The sequence below is a fragment of the Corvus brachyrhynchos genome, unplaced genomic scaffold, assembly GCF_000691975.1.
Source record: "Corvus brachyrhynchos isolate BGI_N302 unplaced genomic scaffold, ASM69197v1 scaffold22, whole genome shotgun sequence".
Taxonomy (NCBI): domain Eukaryota; kingdom Metazoa; phylum Chordata; class Aves; order Passeriformes; family Corvidae; genus Corvus; species Corvus brachyrhynchos.
Window position 1 is genome coordinate 6,884,765 of NW_008238355.1, and position 16,779 is coordinate 6,901,543.

The 16,779-nt window shown below is 37.0% G+C and overlaps 1 protein-coding gene across 1 annotated transcript in view; it reads left to right on the plus strand.

Moving 5' to 3' along the window:
- Positions 1 to 16,779, plus strand: part of PCSK5 (proprotein convertase subtilisin/kexin type 5) — a 209,562-nt gene that overhangs the window by 141,111 nt on the left and 51,672 nt on the right. The window contains 8 exon segments of the mRNA XM_017735342.1: positions 4,135 to 4,218; positions 4,220 to 4,234; positions 6,036 to 6,138; positions 6,699 to 6,892; positions 8,339 to 8,423; positions 10,416 to 10,513; positions 10,930 to 11,059; positions 12,108 to 12,223. Coding sequence (XP_017590831.1) covers positions 4,135 to 4,218; positions 4,220 to 4,234; positions 6,036 to 6,138; positions 6,699 to 6,892; positions 8,339 to 8,423; positions 10,416 to 10,513; positions 10,930 to 11,059; positions 12,108 to 12,223 — 825 coding nt within the window.

Genomic DNA, 16,779 nt, shown 5'->3' on the forward strand with positions numbered 1-16,779 from the left:
AAAGGTTCTTAGCCAAATGATGTTAAACACACCACTAAATGACAAGCAGAGTTTCCAGTATACTAAAAAGGGGTATGCACTAAATGTGTTTGGAAAAGCAGCCATAGACTATAAGCAAAACTGCCCAGGAATTCAAGAGGAGGTTTTGTGTTTGGGTTTCTTTTTACTTTTCAGTGCTTTAAAATTTAATAGAGGAGAGGTATTAAGCAGCAAATAAGTAATTTAATTTTAATCAGATTACTCAAAAGAGTTAAAAATCAAGTATTTTTAATTCCATTTTGCACTTGTTATTCCTGATGCATCCAGGAACATCTCTGGTGTGAAGGACAAGTTAGGGTAGCTCTTCACCTTTGTGTGTACTGGAACCCATTGGTTCATCCAGCAGGCATGAAGAACAACCACAGAGCAACACATTTCAGCTATTTCCCTCTTTTCTTCCCTGACACATGCCTTGCACTAAAAAAGCGGTAGCATGGAGCCATTTTGCAAACTTTTAATGTGGGCAATTCTCTAGACATATTTTACAGGCCTTTTACGTCATCAGGATGGTCTCAGAGTGGCCTGCTACATTTCCAGCTTTACAGTTCAAAGCCTGTTCCTGCACACTCCTGCACACTACAACTACATTTATGGTTGTATAGGTCTTACCAATTTATTGATTTCAATACTTTATAGATACTCTTCTCAGTGGAATTGATTTCCTTTCCTCCATCAGAACTAAGGCCTAAAGATGCAACTCTGGGAGAAAAGGCTCAGTAAGGCTAGGGGATTGGGAGAAAGTCGGTCTACAAAACTAAGGGGTGTGGAGGAAGCTGATATACTTCAAGAATGCTGCTGGAGAGCTTATTCTCTACTTTGTTTTAAGCACAATGCAGAACACTGCTTGAGACTAGTTTGTTTTTTACGTGCATTTGGTTTTCACAAGATGCAGTGTGGTTGTGAATTTGGATCCTGGTTCATTGTATACTGTCTAGTAATGTATCCCCCATCTTTCTAGAGCAGTGATTGCCCTCTGATGAAAGCTGTCCAGTAACTCTTCTGTTCAAAAAGATTTGGAAGTGCCTGCCATATATTAGTGGTGGATAAATTCAGCTGTTTGGGCATATCGGGATTAGTCTCTGCACTGAAGAGAACATGAAGTAAACAAAAGGTGCTTAAACATAATTTATGCCTGGTGCCTCTCCAGTTCATGGTGCCTCTTCAGTTTATCACCATAGCCTGCAGTTTATCACACTGATATCATCATCATGCCTGTTTCTTGTTTGTGTTCTGTGCATGTGTTTCTTAGCTCTTGAAAGATCTTACAATTAAGAGTTGCCATTAAATTAAAAAGAAAGACCCAATGTGTCATCATATCCCTGCAGTGGCAAGGTAATGCCACATCTGTTACCTGAAAAGAAATGCAGAGTCCAGTTCATAAAAGTAGTGCATGTAATTTCTACATTTAATTCTGTAGAGTTTATGGAGATGGACATATGTTTGCCGTAAAACATTGTGATGTACCCTTTCTTCTATAAATACAATATGGGACCTTTGGTATACATCCGAAGTAAAAGCAGGGAAAGGATTATTCTAGCCAAACTAAATGATGGAATCAGCCAAAAATGGGGAAAGAAAGATTTTGGCTTAAATGTGCGTATTTTGTTTATTCATTATAAAAGTGTGCGTGTATGTATATATACTTAGTTATTGAAATATTTCATTGTGCAAATTAAACCCACCTTGAGGAAGACTTCATTTGCTTGCTGGCAAGTCACATGAATTTTTCTCCTCTTTATTTACTGAACTGTTCTTGCAAGGCAGCTAATCTCCTGAGAGACCCTACATTATTCTCCTTGCTGCTCTTTTGCTTTATGTATGCATTCAGACTAACAATCCTTCCTGCGGTGATGGTAGTACAAGACCTTCTGTATGTGTAAAATGCAGACACAGTATGCTGTGCCTTAGGAGCATTTTTACCTGTGGTTGTTTGTAGTTGGTTCTTGTGAATACTTTTATCAGGGTTCTGGGAAAAAATATAAAACTTTGGGAAGTTGAGTGAGTTTTGCCTCATAATAAAAGATGAGGATAAAAAGGTCTGAATAACTTAATAAAACACATTTCTTTTTTGTTGCATCCAGTGTATTATGGTTTATATGCTGTAGAAGTGGTTTAAAACACAAAAAAGGCAGGGACTGGACATGGAGAAGCTGTATTTTAGAAAGGGATGTGATGACTGCATAGCTGGTTAAAAATTATCTCCCTGTGTGACTTCTTTTTAAAAAAGAAAAGTGTCATTAAGGACACAGTTGGATCAGTCTAAAGAGTATTGAGATGTAACTTGATTCCCACAAGTCTTTAGAGGAAGAAAATACGTGATTTGGATCTTTTTAATCTAATGGGTCTTTAAGAGCTACCTGTCTGTGGGTAGGAGAAGACAAATTGAAAACAAGGTGTATGCAGTTTTACAGCCAAGGTAATTAGCCCGTAGTGTGGCAGCAGGTGTGGTAGACTTGTCAGCAGTTAATTTTTTAAATCAAGATCAAATGTCTCTTTAAAGAAAATTATAATTCAGATGTGAAAAGCTGAAAGCTACTGTGTGACACAACTGCCACATGATGTAGTCTCTGTCTGTAGTTTCTGCTCAAAAACTGAGTGTAGAGCAGAGGTTTCATATGAAGTGTAGAAATTTTTGTCTCAGAAGGAGGCTTGGCAAGAGACATAGATTCATAGAGGTAACATAGATTTCCATCTTTAGCCCTAGTATAAGCTATTTAAAAGAAATTTGTTTAAGATCTGTCAGGTAGTGTATTTGCTTATTGTTGCTTACTGATAAAAGCATGCATGTACAAGGAGAGAGATGCTTGTCTTTGTCTTTGCCATGTCAGTGGAGGTTACCAGATAACATTGGGAAAATACAGGAAATCACTTGTAAAGGTCAAATTAATTTGCTTGCACAGATTGAAAAAGTCCAAGTGAACGACGTTTCAATTTATTGAGTATCATTAAAATTAAAGAAGAGGAAGATTGCTTGAATTTAATTTTACACAAAGTATAATACATTATTTTCTTGAGAAGAGTCATACCTGAATTACATTTCTCATTAAATAATAGCTCTCCTTGGAAAGAATTTTAACCACAGGCTCCAAAACAGGATCATTCAAATTCTCCCTGCTTCTCTAATTTCTCTTTGTTCTGATAAGAATTTGACATTTATAACGAGCTATTCCAGCACAGATTAACATAACCAAGACAATAGGATGATACCAAACTTAGGTTGCACCTTTTCAAGCAGGGATGTGGGTTTTATTCATCATTACTTTTAGGCATTATTTCAGGCCTGAGTGTTATTGCTCTTTCTCCAAGTTAATTCACCTAGTAGTATAGAGAGAAAGATGGGGACTGAAAGTTCACCCTTTATGTTCTGACAGCATGAACTTGAAACACCTTTATCTTTTTATTCTTCCCCCAAAAAAACTTACCAGAAAGTCAGATAATGCTTCAGGTGGCCAGACAATTTTTTCTGTCTTCACTCAAATATTAAGAGGATAAAATGCTAATCATGATTGCAGACAATACAGTGATATATCTGCCAAATAACTGGCACAAATAAATTAGAAATTATGCTGGTTGAGTGGGAAACTGATGTTCTTCCACTGAGATTTTAAGAGAGGCTGTTTCTTGTTCATCAAGTTGTGTCCTACAAGTCAATGAAAGGTACTCTTATGTAATCCCTTTATTAAGTCAGAATTCTGAATACATCTACTTAGCTAACAGATCTCAAATTATAATTACCAGACAATTAATAATGTTCTGAGTGGAAGACGAAATCCAGAGCAAATCCACCTTATTGAGTACCATATACATATTCCAAATAACTGTATGCCCAGATGTTTTGTTTATTGTTTACATTGAGTTCAGCCCATGGTGCAAACCTTTGCTAAACCTACAAGAGATTTGCAATGAAAATACAGTGTAAAGATCTGATTGAAGAAAATAGCTTTCTCAGCTTATAGTAAAACAACTGTTTCACTTACTTGAAAGGCAGTGTCTTCCATACCTACTCATAACAACATGCTTAAAAGTGACATACTTTTGTAAGACACAGAAAAGAGAAGTAGTTCTGAAAACAGTTTTATAATACTTAACTTCCAGGAAAATTGAAAGAGTGGTCCTTAGTACTGTATGGAACATCCATCCAGCCTTACTCACCAAGAAATGATTTTTCCAAAGTGGAAAGCAGATGACTATTCAGGTGTGTACATTCATTTACTCTATTTGTGCATTTACTGAAACTTAATGGCTTTAAGGATGACCTGAGAACCTGCATGTGTAAAATGTTCAGTAAATTGGATTCTTCATTGAAAATGGGAAGTATTTGTTTCATAATTTTAAGTTAAGTGTTTGAGTTTGTATGCATAGAGCTATATATTTTTAAGCTACAATTAACATGCTATGAAGAATGCACTGTTTTGCATGTAAGTATGTAAAGCTATATATACTTATGCACATATCAATATATATGGGAAGAACTTTATCTTCTACATCTGTGTTGTTTCTCAGTGATCCCTAGAGAAGTTTTTCAGCCTTGTCATTAGACTTTAATAGAGCTAGATTTTTAGCACTGCAAAATAAGTCAAGTGGGCAGTTTGTTACATGTAATCCACCATTAGCAGTACCATGTGATGAATGTGAAGTGTATCTCTGGCCAGCAAAAAGGAGAACAAAGTTCAATTTAGTATTTTCTGTTATTCCATTCTCCTTTCATACATGTCAGTCCCACAGTCTCTATTTTAGATGGAGAGCTGCAGAACTCCTTGTTTTGGTAGGTAATGAAACACTACTATCTCTACTGTAAAGGTCACTAACTTCTTAAAGTTTTGTACAAAGCAAACTCTACACATTTCATTCAGGAGAGAGCAGTGATCCTGGAAGTTGTAACTTCACCCACAGTCATTGTTCACCTGCATAAAGGCAAGACTTGATGGTTCTCTCCTCCCATAGCAGGAAGGATCTATTTGAAAACTGTAAGAAAAAATTGATAGAATATCTTGAGTTGGAACAGATCCACAAGCATTATCAAGCCTAACATGAGTGCAGGTGAGATGGAAGACATGCGAATCAGTGGGTATTAGCTGAGGCTTTTGCAGCATGTAGCAGCACAGAGCATTGGGGCCCTGTTGTCTGGTTCCTTGGGTCATGGTAGCCACTTGGACCTTGGACCGGTTGATATCCACTCAGCAACCAGAGTAGCCACTGATCGTAATATTCATACTGATTTATGTTTTTATTTTATTTATGCTTTTTATAAGTTATTTTGCTAATCATTCCTAATTATGAATTACAGAAGCTTTCACACATTTCCAAATAAAACAAGGATGCCATACTTGTTAAAAAAGCTTGCCTTTTGTTTTTAAGTTTTGAATTGAAATCAAACAGGTGTTCAGGAAACCTCCCAGTCCAGCCATCCAGGAGCCACTCTTGCAGTCATGCTCTCAACACTTGAGCTAGGACCGAGGCCCCTTCAGAGCTACACACCCCACACTCACACAGTCAGACCAGGTTTCCGTACTAGCTCGACCCTAGTTTTCCCATAGCAGAGTCTCAGACTTCCCAATACTTAGAATAATTTAATCTTGGTTCAGTAACTGAATAACAAAATAACAGCTTGAGCTGAGTGCCTCTGAGAAGGGACCCAGAACAAGGGAAACCCTGGGCTTTTATACCCTTACAGTTTAAGTGCATGGAAGTCTCAGTGTCTTTGGCTGTTGCTGTGTCTCTAAGTGTCTGGTCACCTGACCAGTACCACAGGTCTCCATGTCCTTTTTTATGTGAAGTGTCTGCATGGCCTCTTGCTTGGAGCTTCTGCCACCCAGAGCTCAATCTCGAGCTCACACTGCAGGCAGCAAACCAAGCTACCTGTGCTAAATGTAGTCCTTAACACAGGAAAGCAAAGTAATCGCATTCTGCAATAAAATACTGTGTTTTAAGGTGTCCCAAGAACTAAATGAGAAGTTTTAATCCCTTTGGCCATCTGTGTTCTGTTTTTACTACAGGTCCCTGCAATGCAGAATGCAGTAAAGTAGGGTGTGATGGGCCAGGACCAGATCATTGTACTGACTGTCTGCACTATTACTACAAATCTAAAAACAACACCAGGTAAGACAAAGAGAAAAAAAACTTCACTTCATTGATTTCTTGGTATATATCTTAACTTTCTTTCATTTTCTTTTCATTGCAGTCATGGATTTTCTCCTGACTTTAAAAAATTTTCTTTGGAGTTAAAAAAACCCCAAACTCTAGCTTACCAGAATTTATACTACAGCTTAGAAAAACCCTTCTCTGATTATATCCCCACCTCTTTTTTTTTCCCTAAGAGGCTCTCTCTGTATATGTATATATATATATGTATATATATATGTATGTAGACTCTCATGGCTACTATAGCTTAAGTGAACAGGACAGGAAGAAATGTAGATGGTCAAAAATTACACTGTAGACTGACAAGCCATCTGCTAGTGAGGTAGCATATGTGTAGGGACATAAATGCAAGACAGTCAGCTTGATGCAGTGCCTTGAAGGGTTGCATCTTAGTAAACACATGGTCCTTAGAAAAGCAACAATGCTGAGAAATACTTCTGCTTTGCAGTCATGGTCCAGGAATGTGGTGGCAGGTTATTTCATTAACAATTCTGCCTTCTCTTCCCTGCTGTCTGCAGGATCTGTGTTTCGACCTGCCCACCTGGTCACTACAATGCAGACAAGAAACGATGTAAAAAATGCTCACCCAATTGTGAAACCTGTGTTGGAGGCCAAAATGACCAGTGCATGACCTGTAAATCTGGCTACTACCTGAATGAAGTAACCAATAGCTGTATTACCAGCTGCCCTGATGGGTTTTACCTGGATAAGAGTTAGTATTTCTTGTTGGTTTTGTATTGCGGGCTACAGAATTTGATCTGGGGAGGTTGCTGGGATGGTTATGAGCAGAAAAAGTGTATGTTGATGCATATATCTCTTATCCTATTCCTTTTATTAAATTGTTGCCAAGTGTGATCAAGAATGTCCTGAATAATTTGCCTTTATTTTAAAAACCATACTTGTTGCAGGATGTCTTTTCAGCTGGGGATGGCTGGGAGTAACAGTAGCATAACTAGGGCAGCTCAAGAGCAAGTCAGTTGAAGGATAGAACAGGTTATCGCTGCCTGGGAAAGGGACAGACAGCGCCCACATTCTGACCATGAGGAATTCCCCATTCAGCCAGATTATATGGCACCAGAAGTGAGAGCTGAGAAACTGGCCGTGGCCAGTGAATCAGAGCTCTAAGAAAAACAATTTCTTCAGATGTGACATGGTTGCAAATAATGTTTCTGACAGACCTAAGTACCTACAGAGTGATGTGACTGCCCAAGAGCAGTAATCCTCAGCCGTGATGGATACTGCCTTCAGCTTCCTCCTGTGATTGCCAAGTAGACTGTCCGTGTTTAATTTCCAGCTTTGGCTAACAAAAATACTTAGACATGTATTCAAACATGCTTAAAACTGCAGTGACTTTTGTTGTCTTTAGACACTCCTTAGAAGATAAATGTGTTCTCAGGAGCTTTGTTCATCTAGGTACCTAACCTTTTGCTTTCTCCAGCATGAAGCTGTGTGTTTTTGAGAATTAGTAAAAACAGGTCTTACCTTAATTCTTCCATTTTCACTGTGCGAGAACTACAGTAAAGAGAACTCTTCTCCACATAAATTAAGATGCATAGATGAAAATTTAGGATTAAATGGGAAAATTAAGTTTTTCTTCTCAGAAGGGTATGTGTCCCTGCATGTCAAAAGACAACAGGGCTGAAGAGAGAGAGACATTTCTTAAATAAGGGATCTCTAGAGATAAAAAGGCGGGTGTTAAGTGATTTATGTATTTACTTTGTTAAGATCAGATCTGTTTATGCAGGTGTGTCTTTTAGCACCAAATCAGGAAGACAGGACAGACTGCTTGCATGGAAGGGGTAAGATTGCAGGACAGTCTCCAGAACACATGGCAATCATTATTGCATATCACTCCTATATGAGAAGGTGTCTTTAGTCCATATTATAAATAGTGAATGTAAATTTTTAATGTTTCTGAAGTTTTTAATGGCTTCAAACTGTATTTTTCTCAGGGTGCAACTATAACTTCAAATGGATAGAAATGTTGTAAACCATTTGATATTTGATGGAAAAAGCTAGTAATAGGCAGAATTTTGCTATTTCAGTCTAGCTTGATGTTTTTGTCAAACTAGAAAGTCATGCAATACTATATTCACACAATTTTATCAAACAAAACTGACCAAGGTTTTCTGGGCTGTTTTCTTTTTTTCTCTTGTAGATAAGATTGTTTGTCGAAAATGTAGTGAAAACTGCAAGACCTGTGTTGAATTCCAAATTTGCACAGAATGCAGACATGGCCTAAGGTAAGGAAAATATGGTTGTCTCTAAACGTAGTATCTGAAGAGGTATATACAAGGCTGTAGATACACAATGAAGAACATCAGATAGCTATTTAACCTTGCATGGCCCTCATTTCATCTGTTCCAATGCTTTTTAGTCTTTAATAGTGTTCCTGTGTGCCAGTTTGGCTAACAACAGATTTTTTAGAAGGCCTTTCATTTCAGGTAACATAAAAGCCAGTCATATGGAAAACTGGCTTCTTCAAATTTTGACCTACACTATGTCAGTCAAGGATTATTTTAGAAGTAGAGTAAATGAATTATATTCATCTTTCTGATTCATTCAATGTGAATTATTTTCTTATCTTTACTGTATTTTGTCATGTATGCAGTCATTCACTTATCTCAAGTACCTGAGGCTCAATTCTATTACAGCATAGTGATCATGTATTTTAAACAGCAGTGGAGATTTTTTCTTCAGAGGAGAACTTAATTATTCTTGAAAATGATAGATAAAACATACAAAGCAGCAGTGCACATTTCAAGCTCCTTTATAAAGAATGACCTTTTGATCCAAGTAGCAAAGGTCAAAAATCTTATAATATCCATGACAGACTGTATGCTGGCTTAGGGCCACAAAAAAATATGAAGTCAATATTCAGTATCTGTAGGGATATTCTTTTGAATACAAGCATTGTGTTAATGTTTTAACACTGAGGTTTCATGTTCCATTAAAGTGAATTTTCATCTCTAAGTAAAAGCTGAATGTTTGCTTCTAGAACATCAATACCTGGATTCCTTTATTGAAATTGAAATATTAAAAAAAAATTTAAAACACAACTTTCATGTTTTCTTGGGCAATATTAGCAAATTGAGAGTAATTTTAAGTAAATTTTTTTTTTAAATGTGTGGGTATACCAGATAAGTGGAGCCTTTCAGGACATGCATTTCGTATTCCATAGTTGTTCAAAACTTCCTGCATTTTCTTGGCAGAGGTATCAACGAGCAGGGCCTTCCTTGGCTGGGTCTTGAGAGGCCTGGATTCCAGATCTTCTCCATTACTGGCCCATTAAATAAACTTGGGCAAATTATTTTCCCATCTGTAAAAACATGTTAATGCTATGTGTGTTGTAAAGCTCTTTGAGGTGTGTCACTGAGGAAAAATAAGAGAAAAGCAGGGGTTGTGAAAGTTCTGTTGAATTGCTAGTTTATTTTCTAAACTGAGACTGAATACACCCTTGAAAATTTTCAGCGGTGCTGAGCTTACCTGACTTTTGCTGCAATCTGTAAAAGCATGGTTAGCACTCCGAGTGATAAACCCCGGAGCTCATTGGCATTTTTAGAAAAAGTGTTAAATTGGATGAATGCTGAGGTTCTGCAGAAGATAGTAAACATGGCAGAGAAGTCTTAGTTTTAAAAATAAATAATTTCAAAACAAAACCTAAATGCTAACAAACTGCTATAGGCACCTTTTAACAGGAAAGCAATAAACAGCTACTTCAAGGAATGCATTAAAATGTCACTCTTTATGCTATTTTTTTTCCTCTGTTACTCACATTTTTGCGCTCTCTCTAAAGTGCCTGCAGGCAGAATACCTCCAGCTGGATTCTTGACAAATCTCACAAGCCACACAGACCTGGGATTCAGTTAACAAGTCCCTTAGCATTTTTTTATGCTGACCCTGTGCTAAATTCCTGATGGATAATTGCATTTTACATGCCTGAATTTTTAGTGCTGTTTGTCATTGTTAATTTTTTGTCTGTCCCCTATTACTTGGTAGTATTTACCAAGAGTTTGTAAACAGCTTCTTTACTTCACCATGGGCAAAAACTGCTTTGCATTCGCTCTTTAAGTGATTGGTGTCTCTAAATTTATAAAATATGCCCAGTGAAGGAAGCTGATGAATACTAGTATGTGTGTTGTTCTTTGGTTAAAAGAGAATTACTGGATTGTGCCCTATCTTGTTGTCCTCTGTTGTCGTTATGTGCCCTGTGCTTTTTTTCCTTTTTACAATAGTTTGCATGGCACCAGATGTGCTATCCGCTGTGAAGAAGGAAAATACCACAGTGGCAGAGAATGTGAACCATGCCACCGTTCCTGTGCAACATGTGCAGGTACCCCACTGACATTTGTCTACATAATTTTCATTCCATATGATTTTATTCCGCTGTGTCACAGTTACAGTATAACATGATTGTTTACATGTAAATCCTTCATTCTCTTACAGCTTTTAATTACATTTTAAATACGGCAAACTTCGTTCAGCTAGCATGGAAATCTATGTTTTTAATTGAAAGACTTCATATATTCCTTTCTTTTTCTTTCTTTTTCTTTTTTTTTAAATTTTAGTAGAACTTAATATGATTTCCAGTAATGCCTTCCATTTTCTTCCAGGAATGGAATAGTGACGGTAGATTTTGTGGGAGCTTTAGAACTGCAATCATTTATTTCAGAAAAAGATACACTGAAATTATGTAACTGTTTACTCTGACAATGTACCTATCTTCTAACAATTTCTCTTTGGACTAAGGTGCTGGAATAGATGCCTGTATAAACTGCACACAGGGTTATTTTATGGAAGATGGAAGATGTGTGCAGTCCTGTAGTAGTGGTTATTACCTTGATCACTCCACTGAAAGCGGATACAAAAGCTGCAAAAGGTATGATCAGTGGCTAATACATCTGGCAGTATATCAGGCAGTATATTAATATATATAAATACTAGTATATTTGGCAGTATATTAGCTATTACTGTGTTGAAAATGATCATACTTACTAGAAGATAAAATACTGCTGACTCCAAAAAATACAAAAATATTGTTGTTGTTATTATGATGATTATGATGATTTATATTCATATGGGTCTTATAAAAATATTTTTTCTGGTATATGTGTGTGACCTTCACTTTAAAACAGCCTATAGTGAGAGTGGCAGTAGATTCGCACAGAAGCGTAAAATTTAAAAATCTGACAGGGGATCTGTATTTCTTAATAGCAAACAAAAATAAACTATGGGTTTTTCATTGCAAGTTAATTACTATTTATAAAGACCATTTCATTTCTTCCACTACATAATCACATTTATTTCTAAACTACTGTCCAGAATAACTTACCTGACTCAAGTGGACAAATGGCTAGATAAATCTTGGACAAAGTTGTGCTGTGCAAGGAAGGAACATTTTTTTCTATTCCATTCTTTCTTAAACAAATATCATTTTTTGCCTTTTGGAATAATTTATCACTGACTCTGATCTGAGTTCAGGGCAGGAAGGGAATCACTGTGTGTTTCAGTGTATTCCACATAAAAGACAATCAATATGTAATGAAAATATGATGGAGCAAGATGAGTAATGAAGGGACTGGGCATCATGTCAGCCATTTATATTCTGTAGCTTTAGTTTGTGCCTTTCTGGCACATGTATGCACCATCAGCTTGATATTTTTGCTGATTATTTTTGCATAGTTTCAAAGCACTAGAATAATGCAGCTGTGTAGTAAAAAAGCTTGAATAGAAAGTTGTTGATGGAAAGAAGAAGGATGGAGTTGCAGGGCTAGTCAATTATTTATTTTGATAATTAGTACCAGTAATATTATAGTACCTGATACCTCTAGAAAGAACAAACGAGTCCTTTGCAATGCTAAAGAGGTCTCCTAGGAAGTCTTATATTTGGTGAGGCAGGAAGACCAACGCCTGCCATTGTCTCTTAGGTGTGATGCCAGCTGTTTGGATTGCAGTGGCCCAGGAGACAGAAACTGTACGAGCTGTCCAAGTGGCTATAACCTAGACACTGGTGTCTGTGTCGTTGGAACAGTGTGCAAGGATGGTGAGTGCAAGTCTCTGAAAAGGTCCATTTTATCACTGCCAGCTTCTTCTTTTACATGTATTGGGTTGGTTTGGCCTGCTTCTCTTCTTCTTTTAAGTAACATCTACATAACTTTTTAAATTATTCAGGTGTATGAAGAGGAGAAATTTGCATTTGCATGTATTAGCAAGATTAGTCACATCCACTTTACCTGAATTTTCCTAAAATAATTTTTCCCATTGCCAACAACCTACTTTCCCTTCCTTAGCAATTTTTCAAAAGCCATTGCTTTCAACAGATTTTTGTATGAGGACCCTAGAGTACTATTAATAGAACTACATTTATCTATCTCACCACTTTAAACTGTGAAAGTGCTGGTAAGTAAAAACAATTTAAAGTGCCTGCAGTATTGCTTGACTCGTGTGAAAGGGTAGTGAGAAAAAAAGAATTCTGAAATAGGGAGCATGCAATTTAGGGTGGAGATTTGAACTTCCTCCAAATTCCCTGTGGCAGCCAAGATAGCCTTCTTGTTGCATATGATTGGCTTAATTATTCACTAATATTAATTCCTTTTAAATGCCACAATTACAGAGACACTTAGTGCTTCCCTAAAAACGTTACCATGTGAATTACTTGTAAATAGAGCCCAACAAGTGCAATCCAACAGAAAAATCATATCAGAACAAAGTCTGGGAAGATATCTGACATCAGATATAGTAAAAGCTAACAATGACTCTTGGGTCCAGCTTATTTCCACTGGATTTACTAAGAGTTGACTTCAATGCCTTACTATCAACTCACTCTACAGGATTTGCATTTCTGTTGAGAATGTTTTACTCTTTTTCTGTGGTTTGATTGTTTTATTCTTTTAATTCATAAAAATTGAGAGCAAATTCCTTTGCTGTAAATACCACTGTATTCTAATTATTCTCTTTCTAATCTTTTTTTCCTTTTCATAAATGGATACCAATCATTTCCTGTCGGACCACACAATATCTCTTCCTGAAAAAAAAAAAATGCTGTTGACTGAAATTCCTTTTGATGGACCAAATTTCCTACTTGCTACCTGCTCCTGAATGGTCTCTTCAACCAAATCTGCATGTCTGACCAATTAAACCTTCTTCCATTGTACACGCCGTGCTCTCCAAACCTTCAACCTCCCCTCCTTCTCTTGCTGCTACCCTCTGGAAGCTACGGAAGAGTCCTGGGCCGAGGGAGGATTCTGTATGCTGGTGAAAAAGAACAATCTCTGCCAGAGGAAAGTACTTCAGCAATTGTGTTGCAGAACATGTAAACAAAAGGGGTGAACTGACACCTCCCAGCATCCTCCTCCTCCTGTAGACTTATAGATTAACCGTATTACTGAAAAAGGAAAAAAAAAAGAAAAAGAAAAAGAAAGCAAGCCACCTTTCTCCCTCTCCCCCCTCTTTGTCTGGGGAGATGGCAAACTGTTCGTTGGAACTTAAATGGAAAAACTACAACACGCCTACCTTTCATAACTGGTTGTCTAGAGCTGAGCATCCAGGATCACAGAGTCAGTATTGTGTGACCAAAGCATTTGATGCCAAAATTAACATTTAACTCTTGATTTGATTTCCTGTCAACCTTAGGATTATTCCTGTTTTTTGAAGGTACTTTTTCTTCCCTTCTTTCCTGCTTCTTTCCACTTTGAGATGTTTAAAGAGTGTTTCAAGAATACAACACAAGTTTACATGGATTAAAACTAAACAATACAAAAAAATTTGCATTAGTCTTTTTTTGTGCTGTATGTATTGACAGGGGGAACTTGAGTTCCTGAGGGGATCAGAAACATCATTAGTGCAGGACTAAGTTCTGCCCCTTTTGTAACACTATTTTAAAAAAATGGAAAGTGAACATTTCTGCACACATTTCTTTCTTACTTCCTCTGCTGTATGCTGTTTTTTGTATCACATGCAGTATGTATATATGTTTGCCCAAAATGTGGTTTTGGTCATATAGATTTCATTTTTAGACAGGTGGCTTATTAACAGATATGCTAGGATTTTTATTTTATTTTTTTAAATTGTCAAAGCTATTTCAAATAAACATAAAAAAACCATTGTTCCTGTAATGGACAAATTTAGAATATACTACTTCTCTTGATTTGCGTAAGTGAGAATAATGTATATGCTCAGAAGTCAGAAAACATTGCTAACATGTAAGAAGTATTCATAAATTATTGTTGTCTTGTAATGTTCATTTAAAAAGGGGATATTATCATACAGATATGTGGAACTATTTCATAGTGCCCATATGTAAATGCCAGTGTGACTATATATGACAGGATGTGTTTACAGGACTGGATTTATAATTGTGCCAAATACACCTCCAGGAATAATTGCATATAGGGCAATAAATCAGTGGTTCTCTTGGTGTCGTGATGGGCCTGAGTCTGCTTTTAACTGCTCACAATAGAAATTTCATCAGGAATAGTCCTGCTAAGGCCAATGGAGTTACCTCACTGTAAAATGGTCCTGAGTGATAAGAGAAATGGCCCCAGCCTCACCCTTTTTCTGCCCAGGCACATGGCTGCCAGTACAAATTTCTGTTTAATTTATCTTCTTCAGCTTCACTTGGCATACAGTTCAAAAGACAGTCATTTCACATAAAACAGAAAATTGAACTTCAAAGATACTGTTTACTGGGGATAATACTTAAAACATACAAAGTGTCTTTCTCAGTTAGCTTTCCTGGACATACAAACAGAAAATGGATTGCAGCTGTTTAAGCATGTAAGTCCTGGAAAATAAAGGGGATCAAAAATGACTGTGGATGTTTTACAAACAAATGAATACAAACTTTTAGAGGTAATGTCCTCTTTAGTAGAGAGCAGATAAACTATTACAGTCTGGTTCGGTATGACAGAGTGCAGTCAAGCTCCTTTGGTGCCCATTACAGATTTCCTGATAAACATTCAAATTTGTGCTAGTTTAACTACTAGTCTGTTACTGCCTCATTTCTCAGTATAGCGTGTTTAAATAGAACATAATGCTTTCAAAGTTTAAGTTAATATTATATATGATATATATAAATATATATTCACTATTGAGATTTAATTATGTAATGGATTGTAAAGAATCTGTTTGGATACTTACAAATGTCTCTAACACTATTATAGAGAAGAAATTAATAACTTTGTTTTCTTTAAAAAAAAACTGACATTGTTATAACGAAATCCATTTTTACTGAAAAAAATACTGTACATGTGTAAAATGTTCAGTTGTTATTTGTAAAATAGGGTAGTTCTGTTGTAATTGATATTGGCCAAAATCAATGTTATTCCATATTTTATTTTTTCTATTAAATTAACCTAAATTCCTGTTCCTTTGGTCTGGAGAAACATGTTGATCCGTATGTTAAACATCTTCATTGAAGGACGTAGGTAGCTCTGTGGTATAGAGCACTTAGTTACCTGGGTATTTAATTTTATTACAGCCTTTTTTTAGTTGAAGTGATGGAATTTATGATTGCAGAAATACCTGGTTTACGTGGAGATCACCTTTAGGGTAGTAACAGTAGAGTCATGTCTGAACCCTAGTGGGTAACAATCTTGACTTCCTCTGATCTGTAAGAGTTTGCGATGGCTCTAATCTGTTGTGTGTTCAAGATTAAAAAGCAAAATTTGTGACTATCTGTTGGTTCAGGCAGTTAAGAAGGAGGGTTTCACCCTTGCAGTCGTACAGACTGGCCCCTTGGCACAGTATCGTGTTGGTGTCTGTGCACGTGCCAGTGCTCGCACGCTCTACAGCTCAGATACAGCCGCAGAGTTGCCAGACCTAGAGGGCTCCCTTTAGCCTCAGTGGTAACCCCTGCAGGGTCAGGTCCTTCACTGGCATGAGCTGTTGCTCTTGTTCATTTACCACTTCGTGCCACAGCCTCAGTGGAGAGCAAAATGGCAGCTTATCCAAGGAGTCATATATTCAGATGGCATTTTCAGCACATTTGAGGCCATGTAAAGAATTTCCTGCAAAAAACCTCACCACTTAGCCATCTCAGTGTTGCTGACCTCTTTTGACCTGGTTTCAAAATAAGGAGTTAGTCATCATTCCCACAGTTTCCATGTCAATCCCCAAATCTAAGCATATGTGGGATGGCGCATTCTTAGCAGTAGTTTGGTGAGACCACACCTGGAAAAAAGGTTGCCTACAGCGTTGTATGAAGAACTGCTTGTTTCAGCTCCCAGCTCACCTTCATCTTCCAAATGAGCAGACAAGTAAGCATACATCTGAGTTTTAGGCTGAAAACCAGAACTTTCTGGTGTCAGCTCAGACTCTGATCATCTTTATTTGTTATGCCTTAATAGCTGTTGTCAGACACATGCAAAATTTGTAAGCAGCCTATATAGCTTATACTTGTACTAGAGGATTGCTGCAGCAGCAGGATTGCAATTGAAAGAAGCTAGTTTGTTGCCAGCTGCAGAGTTTTCTTACGTAATTGATCCTCTCTCTGATTCAATGATGAGTACTTTGATGTGTTCGGTATTTGACACTTGATGACACCCAGAATGGATACAGACCATTTCAGAAAGATCAGAAGCTACAAATTATGAACAAAAT